This window comes from Cyclopterus lumpus, chromosome 13 (genome assembly GCF_009769545.1).
Source record: "Cyclopterus lumpus isolate fCycLum1 chromosome 13, fCycLum1.pri, whole genome shotgun sequence".
Taxonomy (NCBI): domain Eukaryota; kingdom Metazoa; phylum Chordata; class Actinopteri; order Perciformes; family Cyclopteridae; genus Cyclopterus; species Cyclopterus lumpus.
Genome location: NC_046978.1, coordinates 689,930 through 702,897, shown reverse-complemented (window position 1 = coordinate 702,897; position 12,968 = coordinate 689,930). Strand labels below are relative to the sequence as shown.

The window sequence follows — 12,968 nt, the reverse complement described above, 5'->3', positions numbered from 1 at the left end:
ACAGTTCCAGAGGCAGATATCCCAACAACCTGTGAGGGGTTTCTACCTGCATATTAATAATGGAAAAAGTGTTCAGATTATTTAAGTAAAATGCCCAAAAAACAACTACTCTATTTTAAGCAAAACGTCGGAACTATTAACCCTGAAAAGAACGTATACGTATAAGAGGTATTCATTAGGGAGCATATTGAAACCTCTCAGAAGCCATGTACTGTCTGTATACTTAAGTACAATTTTGAAGCAATTTAACTTTACTTAAGTCTTCTTAACTGTGTGTGCATATACACTCATTGTAGTTATTCCCAATACTCATCAATACATTGCAAATCACTTACTTATCATATCAATACAAGACAATATATTGTACATCTACTGGACTTGCACAAATCAAATACAAATGACCACGCACTTTTGCGTTTATGAGTATGATCTTAGTTTTAGTTCAGTTTCTAGTTCAGATTTTAGTTCATTTGTTTGTTATCTTTATCTTCTTACCTCCTTGTGTTTACTTATTTTGCTCTTTGGTACATACAGAGAAATGTTGAACATTTTACTCCATTTATTTAACAGCTGCAATTACTTTTTAGATTGATATTTTAAATACTAAGTCAGTTTATAAAACATGATGCATTATTACGTAAGTGACCCGTAAGTAGATACATATATTAAATTAGTGCCACTTTGAAATGACAACATTAAAGTACTCCTTTCATAATAATACATACATAATAATGATGCAATAATATACAGTAATACAACACTAACATTATACAAAATGAGTACTTGTATTTTTATAGCTGAAGTACAGTTTGTCGCTAAGACTCCTGTACTAGGTATATTTAATGGGATTTCTAGCCATAGCAACTTTTACTGAATTATATAACCTTCTAAATACTTTGTTAATTACTGCCTGTCAACATTATACTATTGTTTTTTATTATCATAATTTCTTTGAATATTCTGGCACTTAATACAATTAATCACATTTGATAAGATCACAGGTCTTGTACAATATGCAAAATAATTTATAAATATTATAAATATATTTCCACCTGTGATGTCGTGGAATAAAAGTGTAAAGTAACACTAAATGGAAATACTCAAGTAATGTACAAGTACAACAACAGGAGGAAAGAAATGTACAATGTTACATAAGAAGATAGAATGATATGTACTTTTTAATCCCTGCAGGTTAACTCAGAATGTACACGCACAACTCAACCACATAAAAAGGTTGAAAAAAAAAGGGGCAGCACATATATTCAGACAAATGCACAAGCACAGATTGTGTAACACTTTAAATAAGACACATAGGCTAGTAAAAGGTACTTTTATTCCTTGTATATCTTTCCATATGTGAGTCATTTGACTAATTATACAAAGATAAGAACATGGAGGTATTGTGTAGCATAATTCAACCTATAATGGTGATTGATTAGACAGAACATTGTTTTGTAATGATAGCCAAGACTTATAATGAGTTAGTTGCATAATAGCACAGCAAAACATGTTTATTGCAGCAATAATGATAATATGAGCTCTACATTTGGACAGTATAGCATTTGAGAGAATATTTTGTTGTTATGTTGTTATTGATGTTTGTTATCCTAGTCGGCTATCATAGACTCTTTGGTTTTGGATTCCTGGTCTTGACCTTGTGACGGACCACAGCAACAGTGGTGAAGAAGTTCCCCATGAACAGAATAAGGAAGCAGAGACCACACATCAAGACCTGGCATCACAAGGAACATAGAGAACAATGAGTAGCTTTCATTCATTATAATCTTCTTAATATATAGGGGATCAATTTCAATGAAAACCCATAATAATGTAACATTGGGTGTAAGTATCTTTGATAAAAAAAAGTGAACACACGGTTCTAGCCATGCAAATAATAAGATAATAAGTGTTAATTCAGGGTAGATTATATGAATATAAACAACAAGTCTTTAATAATATACTAGCAGGTAAAGGGTGACATTGTAGAAGTTGAGAGAGCGCTGACCTGCCATTCTTTACAATCCGGGAGCTGAGACATTCTGAAGAGAGAGATGCTATTGAAGAGCTGCCAGAACTACAAGACAAAACAGGAGGACTTAAGGATTTAAGTGTTTGTAAAAAGTGAATGTGTAAAGGTTGCAGGTGTGCAAACACAGACACGCTTTACGATGCTATTCAGATCACCAAAAACCTTAACATTGTCTCAAATCATGCCTAAGAGTGCATAATAATATCAAGTTAAGAATGACATCAGCATTTTTGAACAGTCTAAACCATGACAAAGCATGATTTGTAAGCAGTACTTAGAGGACATTTCTAAAGTTCAATTTTGAATCAGAATGTACTCACATGACCAAAAAACAGGAAGGGCAACAGAAAAGTCAGCCCTTTCCACATCCACGACTGAAATCCCTCTACAAACAGAACAGAATAGAGTTCAAATAGGTTTTGATGTTTTTTAACTTCCACGTATATATTTATAACGAGAAGCCCCATGCCTGATGGAGCATCATTGTCCTTCAAAAGTAAAAAAATCTTCAGTCAAATATTTGATTATGATGTGCAGGCTGAGGGAGACTGTATTCTGTGACCTTGGTGTGTCGGTTTATCTCACCCACGGTCAGATCCATGTTGTGTCTTTCTCCCAGGGCTCTTAACCTGTACAAACATCCGTTCTGATAATAGCACTGCAGACACTGAACAAAACCTGCGAGTTACAGAAGAAAGAAACACGCATCAGGCTTTGATTAGATTTTGAAAGGTTTGAACCAGGAATGCGTTTGAACTATTTTAACCTTACTTTGATACAAGGAGTAGGCAAGGAACTGGTTCCTGAATGTCTTGTACAGGTTCCCATCCGGCCTTAAAGGTGTGAAAGGGAGGACATGTGTTATTATAGTAGAAATGCAATTTAATGGCTTCATTGTTTCTTAATCAGTTTTTAATCTACCTATACTCACCATGTCAACATCACACCGGACAAAAAAGCCGAGATGTAGTGATGGAAAACCCACCAGCCCTTGATTCTATGATGCAGAACACATATTTATTAGATATTATGTTTTACACTTTGTTAAACTTACTTGCTAAAATCACATTTGCTTGAGCAGATAATGACTAATTGCCTTTGATAATGTAAAAATGGAAAGTTCAGAGATGTGTTTATTATGAGAAAGTTGTCATTATTTTAATAAGATGGTTGAAAGTGTTGACCTGGAGCCGTTGGCGATGAGGATACTTTCCCTGATTGTTAATGTACAGTAGTACCACACCAGCAGGAAATTGAGGATTGCATCAAGGAATCTAAAACCAGGCACATAAGACAAGGGCTGGATTAAGACATACAGAAAACGCAGCGTCCTTTTAATAAACTCATTGTCGCTGACGATGCTGGAGCAGCTGTGATGTGATGATTCTCACCTGTAGCTCACAAAGAAATAGAATATGAAGGAGAAGAACAGCAGGATGAATGTGAGGTACAGCTTGAACTTCTCGTATTCATCTTTGTAGGCAAATCTGATAATGACATGAGGAATGCGGTTCTCAATAAACAGTACATGGCTTTATTCAATCAGCCATGGGAATGTTTGATTGAGGGAAATAAAGAAATATTTTAAAGTGCTTATTTCAGGTTGACTGTTAGCATCGATAGTCACCGCTTACTTTGACTGCTTACTGAGAAGAGTGACATTCACATTGCCAAGAACCAGACTGAGGTATAACCTGAAATATGAAACAATCATATTATTTTATTGTATGTACTTTGTATAATGTAATGAACCTTCGATCTGTTTTTATGACATCAACTTGTATTTTAAAAACAGAAGTCATCACCCGTTTTTATTGGGAAGGAAAGCTTCCATCTCAAAGAAAGCATTTGGTCGAGTCTTTATCGTCTCGGTTATTTTATCCAAGGTCTCGGCATCTTCCTCTGATGGTCCTTTTCTGCATCTGATGGATATTGTAAGTGCATAACGGTGGCACAACATGACATGTTTGTTTGCGTGCCTTTCTTTCATGAATATGTATGCATTTGTGTGCGTATAAACTCACTTTTTCACGAGGTGGGACACCTCCTTCAGTTTGCTGCGCTGGCTTGAAATGGAGGAAGAGCAGTTTTTTTGCAGTTTGGAAATTTCCTCCAATTTCAGTAAATAGAGTCTGTGTGTCTCCTAGATGAGAAGAACTTGGGGTTACATCAAGAACCAAAGAAAACAAATGTAGATTACAAGAAGCAGTTACACTTTTATAACTTTTTACTGTATATGGTAGAATACAAGGTATTCTACATTAATTTACTTACATATGGAGCTTTCACAACAGGGGTTTTAAGAACATTTCATCATGTGGAATGATTAAGTAACACAACAGCAAGAAAACAGTATGTTGAGCATGATTTATATAACTGCTCTATGTGCATAATCAGACACTGTCAGCTGATTTTGGTCCGATCCTTACCAGAAGTTGTTGATACTCTTCTTCCAGACATTTCCACTCCTCCAGAACGACTCTTAAATCTTGAGGCATATTGTGAACACTTTATCTTTTATACTACACTGACAGCAGACAAAGAATCTTAACATAATAAACAAGTTAAGCTTTAAAATTGTTTAGCCACCAAGTAATGACTTGCACATAATGCCATGTTGAAGTGTGTTTCTTCAGGGTGTGTATCACATCGGCATGGAAGGTTTATTGCATGCCATGAACTTTGACTGGTACAAATGTGCAATAATTTGACTGGGACATTGTCTTTGGTTATCTTCTCTGGTTATCACATTGTTCAGTTATCGCTAACAGAGCCCGAGGCAATATGTTATTGTTAACTATATTACAACTATATACACAATTCAAGTACTAACTGTCTGTATGTTTGCCATTGCAATGGTTCACCAGCTTCCTGTTAAATAGAATGTGCTTTTGTGCATGTTTTATCTTTGAGCATTTTTGTTTTTCACTTACACAGCTGCTCATTAGCATCATCTGGTGTATTAAAAGAATAAATCAGTGATGAACTCACTTTACAGAGAGACATGGTGTGGAGGGGAAATGTTTTGGCTGTAATTTGATGGCACACATGACAAATTGGTGGAAACAATAATTATTTTTGTTCTACATATTTTACTTTCAACTGAAAATACAATGCGTCTTACATTTTTTTTAACGTCAAAATATTACTGCACCTGTATGCTTTTTTTGACATGTGATGTATCATCACAGATACAAACAAATGATTTTCGGTAGAAAACATTTGTCGAAATGTCGCTTTTATTCTGGAATATTCGGGCGGAAGTGCCTTTGAGAGAGCATAGTCCTGCGCATGCGCCTACAACTGACAGCAACCGGTGAATGTTTTGACAGGGACAACTGTGGTGTAGACGAGAGGTGAGGTTGATCATCTTGTCCTCACACAGAGTAGCTTGCTGGACGGATTCCTGGACACCCACTAACTCCCACTGGTTTTATTTAGGTTCGTCGAAGCAAAGAAAGAAAGAAAAAAATAAAATCATTTGATGACAAAGGTAAGAATAATCTCGTGAGTTTGACCCCAGCTCAGCTAACGTTAGCCACATTTAGCTAGAAGGCTGTCGTCAGACTGGTTCAAGTCATTGAAAGTTAACCGTTGTTGCAACTGTGTATTGAGAAAGAATTGACAATGTTACGTCGTCAATAGATAATTTGAACGGGAATCATTTCTCCAGAAAAGGCAGCTCAAACTCTCCCACTCACAATAACAAAGACACTGAGCAGACTCAGGGACACGACATGCTGAAATGTAAATATGTTGTGCAATTGAAATAAGTGGTCTGTGTCTTTCTTCCACAGACAGGGTATGATTATGTCAGGACTAATATGTTAATTATTAAAGAATGTGGTGGAGAGGTACAAACTAGTCCTGCACCTCTCAAACACCGTGTATGGTTAGTTAATTTTTATAATTAGTGAATAATATATCATAATTTGTACAGTGTGAATTACTCTGGGTACAGTTTAAGACGTGATTATCTCTCTTTATATCAATACATGTCATACCTTGGGGTTTGGGCTGTTGGTCAGGTCAGCAGCCTTAAGACTTAACTTTGATCATTTCTCATTTTTGGTATTTTATTTAGTGATTATTTAATTGCAGAAATGTGAGTATATTAAAATCCTGTTCATTGTAGTCATTTACTCTGAGTGGGTTGTGTTTCCAGACGACTGAAAGGAGATGTGTGCTGCTCTGTATGTCCTGTCAACGGTAACGGGCTACGTGCTCACCTCTGCCCTGCTGATGAAATGCCCAAATCTTTTGCACCGGAAGAAGCGGGAGACTTTTCGCAGCCGGCACATTTCCCATCGCGGAGGTGAGTCTGTGTATCACTCGCACAGATTTCAGCATTCAGCATTCATCATGTTTTACTTTTTGTTGTTGTCTTTCTCTCACAATTCCCATGAAATAAAATTGGTGCTTAGCAAATTTATCGCCAGTTCCTCACAACACGCAATATTATTCAGGAAGGGATTTTCTTTTTTACATATGAAGATGATGTGTAATTTCCAACTTGAGCCTCATGCTCATGTCTGAGCCAATTCAACCGCCAGCGGCTACAATTTTATATTATATTTTGTCTGTTTAGTATCATCATAATTTAACATCATAATATAGTTGTAACTTGTGAGTATAAGTGATGTGTATGTGCTTTTTTGCTAATAAGATATTTTGACAACTACAAGGTAAGAATAGGCCTACTGTTCAGTGATTGGCTACTCCATCCACCTGGTTAGGCTGTTAACATTTTGTTAATAGATTCATGTGTGTGGTTTTGGTTATAATGCCATGTATTTATTACTGTTCTTCAATCAGACGAGGGCTATGTTCCAGCTGTGGAGTGCTAATATACAGAAAACACTGTACCACGCTTAGTGTTTAACTTTTTTCATTGCAGGAGCAGGTGAAAACCTGGAAAACACCATGGCAGCTTTCAAGCAGTGAGTAGAAAACTTATTCACAATGACAACGTTCTTTCTTTGGTGTTTGTGTGCATCTGTGAAACATAACTGGTGCTTGTGCATGTGATTGTGGGCAGTTTGTGTCATCTGACCTTTGTTTGTGACCACTGTCTATTTTTCTGTCTGTCTTTGGCTGTTTAAATCCACACAGGCAGCGATGTCTTAGGGAATTGTTCATGTCAAAGCCTCAGATGATGTACTGCTGCGTTTGTTTCTGGTTGATTTGTGGATGAATATGTGGATGGTGAACTGCTCTATGATTTTATTGAATGTCTATGTGATAAAATTCGATGGAGTGATGAATACAATTTGTGTACTTGTGTGTTGATCCATGCAGCGCGGTGGATCTTGGCACAGACATGCTGGAGTTGGACTGCCACCTGACGAAGGATGAAGAGGTAGTGGTGTCACATGATGCCAGCTTGCAGAGGGCCTCTGGCATCAACGCCCACATCTCCAACATGTGCTACGCTGTGAGTTACTGCTCTGCAATATCTCCTCATTTCTATTCTATCTGACAGATAAATAACTACGCTTTACTCTCTCTTCCAGCTCTAAGTCCCCTTTTGATTTTGTGGACAACTTACCAAAAGGAACATTTTACCAATTGTGATTCTGACATTATTAAAACATGGAAAAAGTCAGTAGCATTTTTGCTGTTGAGCTGTTTTCCTATGATCCAGTCTTGACAGGTATAAGACAACAGAGGCAAAGAAGTCCACACATATTTGAGTTTAAAAAACAAACAGTTGTCGTCTTTGTGTCAAGACTTCTGTGAATGACGTAACCGCAGCGACTGATCATGTGCTTTGATCAGGCAAGGTCCACATCAAGTCACATGACGGACTTTTACCTGATTAAAACAATCTGATCCAGCAGAAATGCTTGGTGAGTCAGTGGATTAATTGCTGATTACTCAGGATTTCTGCTGAGTTGTGTGTTACACATCTTTGACCGCCTATACTTTCAATATGAAACAGATCTTGGTTTTCTCAGAGGCCTTACATAATTTGACACTATAATTATTTGTGTCACTGAAGATTGGGTTCACAGCTTTATTGCTCTTTGGCCTTGAAGAACAAAGAAGCACAGATAACTTTACGTTAATCTTGCTTTGACGTGTCCTTGTGTTCCTCTCTTCTATATCGATGTGATGAATGTGAACATCCTCAGTCACATTCATCCCGCTACCTCTGCATATGACCTCACCTTACAGACTCTGTCTATCGGCTGTATTTCTTGTCTGTTAACTGCTGAGTCCTGTGTGTTCTTTGCAGGAGCTCCCTCCATACCTCTGTAAGCTGGGTGTAACTTTTCAGAGAGGTGAGCATCACATATCAGACTGGTGTAATTTCTACAAAGCTAGCACACGACCCACATACAGATGCATATCTACAACTTCAGTAGTCAATCATTATTATGTTTACTTGAGGTGTGTTAATTCACTAGTAAAATGGATCAATTCATCTGCAACATCATTCAAAATTCACTTGTAAAATTCAAACCGTTGAACACACTTAGAAAGATGAAAACACGTGGGCCCATGTCCTTGTCCTTGTCTGTGCAGAGTGTTTCTGTGAGGGGGGAGAGGACAAACGCATCCCTCTCCTCAGGGACGTTTTTGATGCGTTCCCCAATACCCCCGTCAACATTGACATCAAGGTCAACAATGACAAGCTCATCAAGAAGGTGTGTCCTATTTATTTATTCTGGTACTTAACCCTCGTATAAAAGCTGTCCTGTTTTTATTTATCTTTCTTTTAGTTTGCCAATTTTCCATGCCATGTTTATTAAACAGCAATTGCTATTCAAAGAATTGTTGAAGCAATAGTGGTTATGTCATTGTATATCAAAAGCTGTAAAAAAAAAAAAAAACAGGCTCAAACTAAAACTCACGTTGCAGGTCTCTGAGCTGATTGTAAAGTACGACAGAGAGCATTTGACCGTCTGGGGCAACGCCAACAACAAGATTGTGAAGAAGTGCCACAGAGAGGTACGTTTACATTAAATGCCAAGTTCACTTTGCCTTCAGTCCAGTAATGTCAGGGAGAGAAACCTTCCTTAAAAAAAACTTCACCAGTAATAGTATTATTTCATCATCGAGTAGGCCTTTATTGGCATAGATAAGGGGGCACAGAAAGAAAACTGAATCGGTTATGACCTGAAGGTGTTTCACTGTTGAGTACATTTTAGACGTCACTTATTGATTACATTATTATAGTGACTGAATTTCAGGGTCATGGTTGTTTTTTTGTAATTTTTGTTATTTGCAGAACCCGCGCATTCCAGTGTTGTTCAGCCTTCCCAGAGTATTGCAGCTGTTAGGCCTCTTCTACACTGGCCTTCTGCCTTTCGTTCCCCTCAAGGAGCAGTTTCTGGAGATCCCCATGCCCTCTATAATCACCAAGTAGGTACACACACAAACAAATACTATTTGGAATGACGTTAAAAAAAAAAGAGATGAGCTTTCGGAGAAAGAAAGACAAAATAATCTGTGAGAGGTCAACAGCATGTAGCAACCTTCAGTTACACAGGAGTGTCACCATATTGGTTGTTGTGCAACACAACATAGATACAGTTCCTCTGCAGTCCTAGTGTGTAAGTAAGATGTAACACTACACTCAGTATACAAGTAACGAGCATTTGAAAGCAGAAGGTCGAGGTCTGTTTCACAGGGGTCAGAGAGGGGGGTATTGACCGGAGACAATTTTCTAGCACCTACGAGAGGATTTTATGTCACGTCTGTCTGTGGCAGCTTCATCAGTTTGAACTCCGACACTTTTTCTGTGTGACTTTGCAGAGTAAGGGATCCCAGCAGATTAACAAGGAGTCAGCGACTCATCGCCTGGATGGCAGACACGTAAGTGACTAATTTGTCTGAATATTTAAAACCTTCTTTACTTTTATGTCAGAGTGGCTAAATCTGTGGGTGTTTGTAACTCACACTTTAAATCTGTGCTTTTGCATTCACTTTCATTGCATGTCTGTCTTTATTTGTGACTGTCTCTCTCTTGAACACTATATTTGTGTTTTTTAGAAGTGCTGATACTTTGTCACACAGTAACGTGTGTGTGTGTATTATTTTATGAGTTATCATAATTATTCCCAATGTCCCTGTTCAACAATGATTAACAACTAAACCCTTCTCTAGCTTTGCTATACTTCCAGATGAGTATTTTTTCTTTCTCTTGCAGTTTGCTGATGAGGAAAGCTCTGTTTGATCATTTAACTGCCAGAGGAATACAGGTAGAGCTGCTTCTAGAGTTTTCCTCATAAAAAGATTTTAAAAACCTGTGTATGTATGTATGTATGTATGTATGTATGTATGTATGTATGTATGTATGTATGTATGTATGATAATGAGCAGTGACCAGTACATTTATCGTTGTGTTTCTTTAATTTTTACTCTGTTGCTCCAGATGTTTTTGCTGTTGTTTTAGGAGGATTTCTTAGTGCATCCAGTGTTGATATGTGCATAGTTAAGACCAACTGAGGACATATTCAGAATTGTGTCAATATTAAGTCACTTTCCCTGAATTGTATTTTCTTCCAAGAATGACTGCACAACTTTCCACAGGAAAATAAATGAGCCTGTATGCATGCTGACAGCTGTTTGTTGAAGTTGTTGCAATGTTATGCTTGTAGTTAAGAGCAGTTACTGGTAAATGTCCACGGTTCCTGCAAAGTGGCTGCTAACACTGCTCTTAGATTACAGATGCATTCTTTAACCTTGGTTGACTTCCTTCCCTTGGTGATGTGTGTGAGTTTCTAACGGAGTCCTGCTTCTGGCTTTAGGTGTACATCTGGGTGCTGAACGACGAGGAGGACTTCCAGAGGGCATTTGACTTGGGAGCCACAGGAGTTATGACAGATTTCCCCACCAGGCTTAAAGACTTCTTAGACAGGGATGGTATTTCTGAGCCCCAGTGACCTGCCAAAATCTACCTCACCCTTCAACCTGACTGACCTGCCAAAACCAGCCACTGCATGCATTCCAGCAGGGCTGCTTTCACATTGTGTTTCCCAGCTCTGTACGCTGCAGTGGCTTGTGGAACCAGCTGTTGTATTGGTGACCAAAACCTCACATTTTAATCACTCACATAACATACTCCTAAAGGACACACACCACATCTGTTTGATATCATCATCTCCATTTAGTTGTGTTCTTTGCAGGTTCATTGTTCCCCTGCTAGATATCCGCTTGCACACATGATCAGTGTGACAATTCTATGTGTAACCACACTATCTTTTTAAAAAGAAGGGAAACTAAAAATTCAGCGCTTATCTCCACATGGCTCTCACAACATCTGGGTAGTGTGATAACCAGCAGTCTAGCCATTGTTGTTTTGTGCTGGGTACAGCCTCTCATGTTGTACCCAGTTCTCTTTTTACATCCATGGTGGGGACAGCATTATTAGCGGTAACCGCACTGTGAGCGCAGAGCAGCAGCGAACAGATAGCCAGTGTTGCGCACACACACACGCGCACACACTAGGGCTCACACGCACACGCGGCAGGACCGGCTAGGTAAACAAAGCACGAAGAAATGTCAAATCTAGCACCTTAAAGTTAAAACACCAGGAGATGCAGTGCGATGTGAATTTGCAAGCAGCTTATCTTTTCTTTCTTGCAATCTAAATTTCACTAAGCACATGCAATAATACACTAATCTAAGAAGTTCTGAGATTTAAAAAAAACATATGCTAGAACATATAAAACATGGTTACTTGTCATTAATAACAGCGTGCAGAACACAAGTCCTCGGCTACATCGAGTTTCAAAGGACTCGGGAGGGTTGTGTCGCTGCTCCATATTGACAATTCAAAGGCACATTGGGTTGAACTGTAGAGTTTTCTACCATGTATATGGTGTTTTTAAAAAAGACAATGTGGTATGTTTATGTGTAGTTGGGTAGTCTCTTACATTTTCCTCTGAAAGGAAATTGCTGCAACTGACTTTTTTTAAGAGAGACATTTTGCGAAAAATGAAACACTTTTTGTTTATTATACTGATTAGTTGCACTGTTTTCTACTATGTTCTGTGATCAGATATTTAAGAAATATGATTTTTTTAATGTATGGGCTTCAAAAAGTATTGGAAATCCAGTAGAAACTCCGATACATAAGCAGCGCTTTAGCAATCCCTCGCTGTGGGTGTCACAGTATGAAAATGTAAATATTGTGAGGTTTATCATACCACTGATGTTCTGTTATCCAGACTCGTGACCACACAGGGTCAATGATGAATGTAGTTTTGGTTGAATGTACTGTCTATTGTTCGGTATTTTACTGTCAAAACAGTATTGCCGTTTTATTTCCTTTAGTTTGTTGTTGGGCATTTCGTATTAGTGCTGTCACAGAGTGGAGTGAAATCTGCACAGTTGTTCGTCTGATTTTTGGTTTTGAGAACACTTCCAAAATCATTGTGATCTACAAATCATATTACATATCTTACATTAATGAATTAGTGGCTATTTTGATGTAATTATGTGTTGTACTCGGTGTGCGTTGGTTTTGCATGCCTAAATGAATATATGTGTTATTCTTTGTGGGATCTGGCTGCCCATCAAAGTGCCTTTTCCTACAAGGAGTATGTTGTTTGATTTGATGAGATTATTGAAATTTTTTTAATTAATAAACATAAAAATGGTGTTATAAAATTGTTTTGTATGTGTATAATATTAGCAGCTTTATAATGATGTTTTCACCACCATGACAATTTATATGGATACATATTTAGTAACCATAGACTGACAGGAGGTGGCGCTGTAGACTAGAGGGATTTAAGAAGTTTTCCCTCAAACGGTAAAGTTAATGATGCTGGACATGTTTTGTTCATAAAAACCATCAAAGCAGACTTTTTTTTGAAGTTTGAACAAGAACCGGTGAGGTCTTTCGGCTCTTCCGCCTGATTGGTTCATAAAACTACACTCACACCTACTAGTAGTGTACATTCATGGAGAATTTAGCAATAAAAAG

At 37.8% G+C, this 12,968-nt stretch overlaps 2 protein-coding genes across 3 annotated transcripts; one reads left to right on the top strand and one right to left on the bottom strand.

Annotated features, from left to right (window-relative positions):
• Window positions 1-1,618: 1,618 nt before the first annotated feature.
• Window positions 1,619-4,527, bottom strand: LOC117741573 (transmembrane protein 120A-like). Its single transcript, XM_034548685.1, has 12 exons — window positions 4,459-4,527; window positions 4,054-4,172; window positions 3,835-3,951; window positions 3,664-3,723; window positions 3,421-3,516; window positions 3,214-3,303; window positions 2,961-3,026; window positions 2,801-2,862; window positions 2,615-2,707; window positions 2,350-2,414; window positions 2,006-2,074; window positions 1,619-1,732 (listed from the first exon to the last, which is right to left on the bottom strand). The coding sequence occupies exons 1-12, from the start codon at window positions 4,525-4,527 to the stop codon at window positions 1,619-1,621; spliced, it is 1,020 nt and encodes a 339-aa protein (XP_034404576.1).
• Window positions 4,528-5,326: 799 nt separating this feature from the next.
• On the top strand, window positions 5,327-12,646 carry gdpd1 (glycerophosphodiester phosphodiesterase domain containing 1). 2 transcript variants are annotated; one of them, XM_034548789.1, is made up of 12 exons: window positions 5,327-5,385; window positions 5,471-5,522; window positions 6,195-6,344; window positions 6,927-6,969; window positions 7,328-7,463; window positions 8,268-8,313; window positions 8,558-8,679; window positions 8,894-8,983; window positions 9,264-9,397; window positions 9,791-9,850; window positions 10,185-10,236; window positions 10,786-12,645. In XM_034548789.1, exons 3-12 carry the CDS (start codon window positions 6,209-6,211, stop codon window positions 10,918-10,920), a joined length of 954 nt encoding a protein of 317 aa, XP_034404680.1. In that variant the 5' UTR covers window positions 5,327-5,385; window positions 5,471-5,522; window positions 6,195-6,208; the 3' UTR covers window positions 10,921-12,645. The 2 variants fall into 2 exon arrangements, with proteins under 2 accessions (XP_034404680.1, XP_034404679.1); XM_034548788.1 differs by having other exon boundaries at window positions 5,351-5,522; window positions 10,786-12,646.
• The last annotated feature ends 322 nt before the right edge of the window (window positions 12,647-12,968 follow it).

Coding starts and splice junctions, on each gene's coding strand:
- LOC117741573 (XM_034548685.1), bottom strand. CDS start 4,527: ATGCCTCAAGATTTAAGAGTCGTTCTGGAGGAGTGGAAATGTCTGGAA. Junction 2,075..2,349: donor CCTTCCTGTTTTTTGGTCAT/GTGAGTACATTC, acceptor TTTGTCTTGTAG/TTCTGGCAGCTCTTCAATAG. Junction 1,733..2,005: donor CGGATTGTAAAGAATGGCAG/GTCAGCGCTCTC, acceptor TTGTGATGCCAG/GTCTTGATGTGTGGTCTCTG.
- gdpd1 (XM_034548788.1), top strand. CDS start 6,209: ATGTGTGCTGCTCTGTATGTCCTGTCAACGGTAACGGGCTACGTGCTC. Junction 8,680..8,893: donor ATGACAAGCTCATCAAGAAG/GTGTGTCCTATT, acceptor CTCACGTTGCAG/GTCTCTGAGCTGATTGTAAA. Junction 10,237..10,785: donor TAACTGCCAGAGGAATACAG/GTAGAGCTGCTT, acceptor TTCTGGCTTTAG/GTGTACATCTGGGTGCTGAA.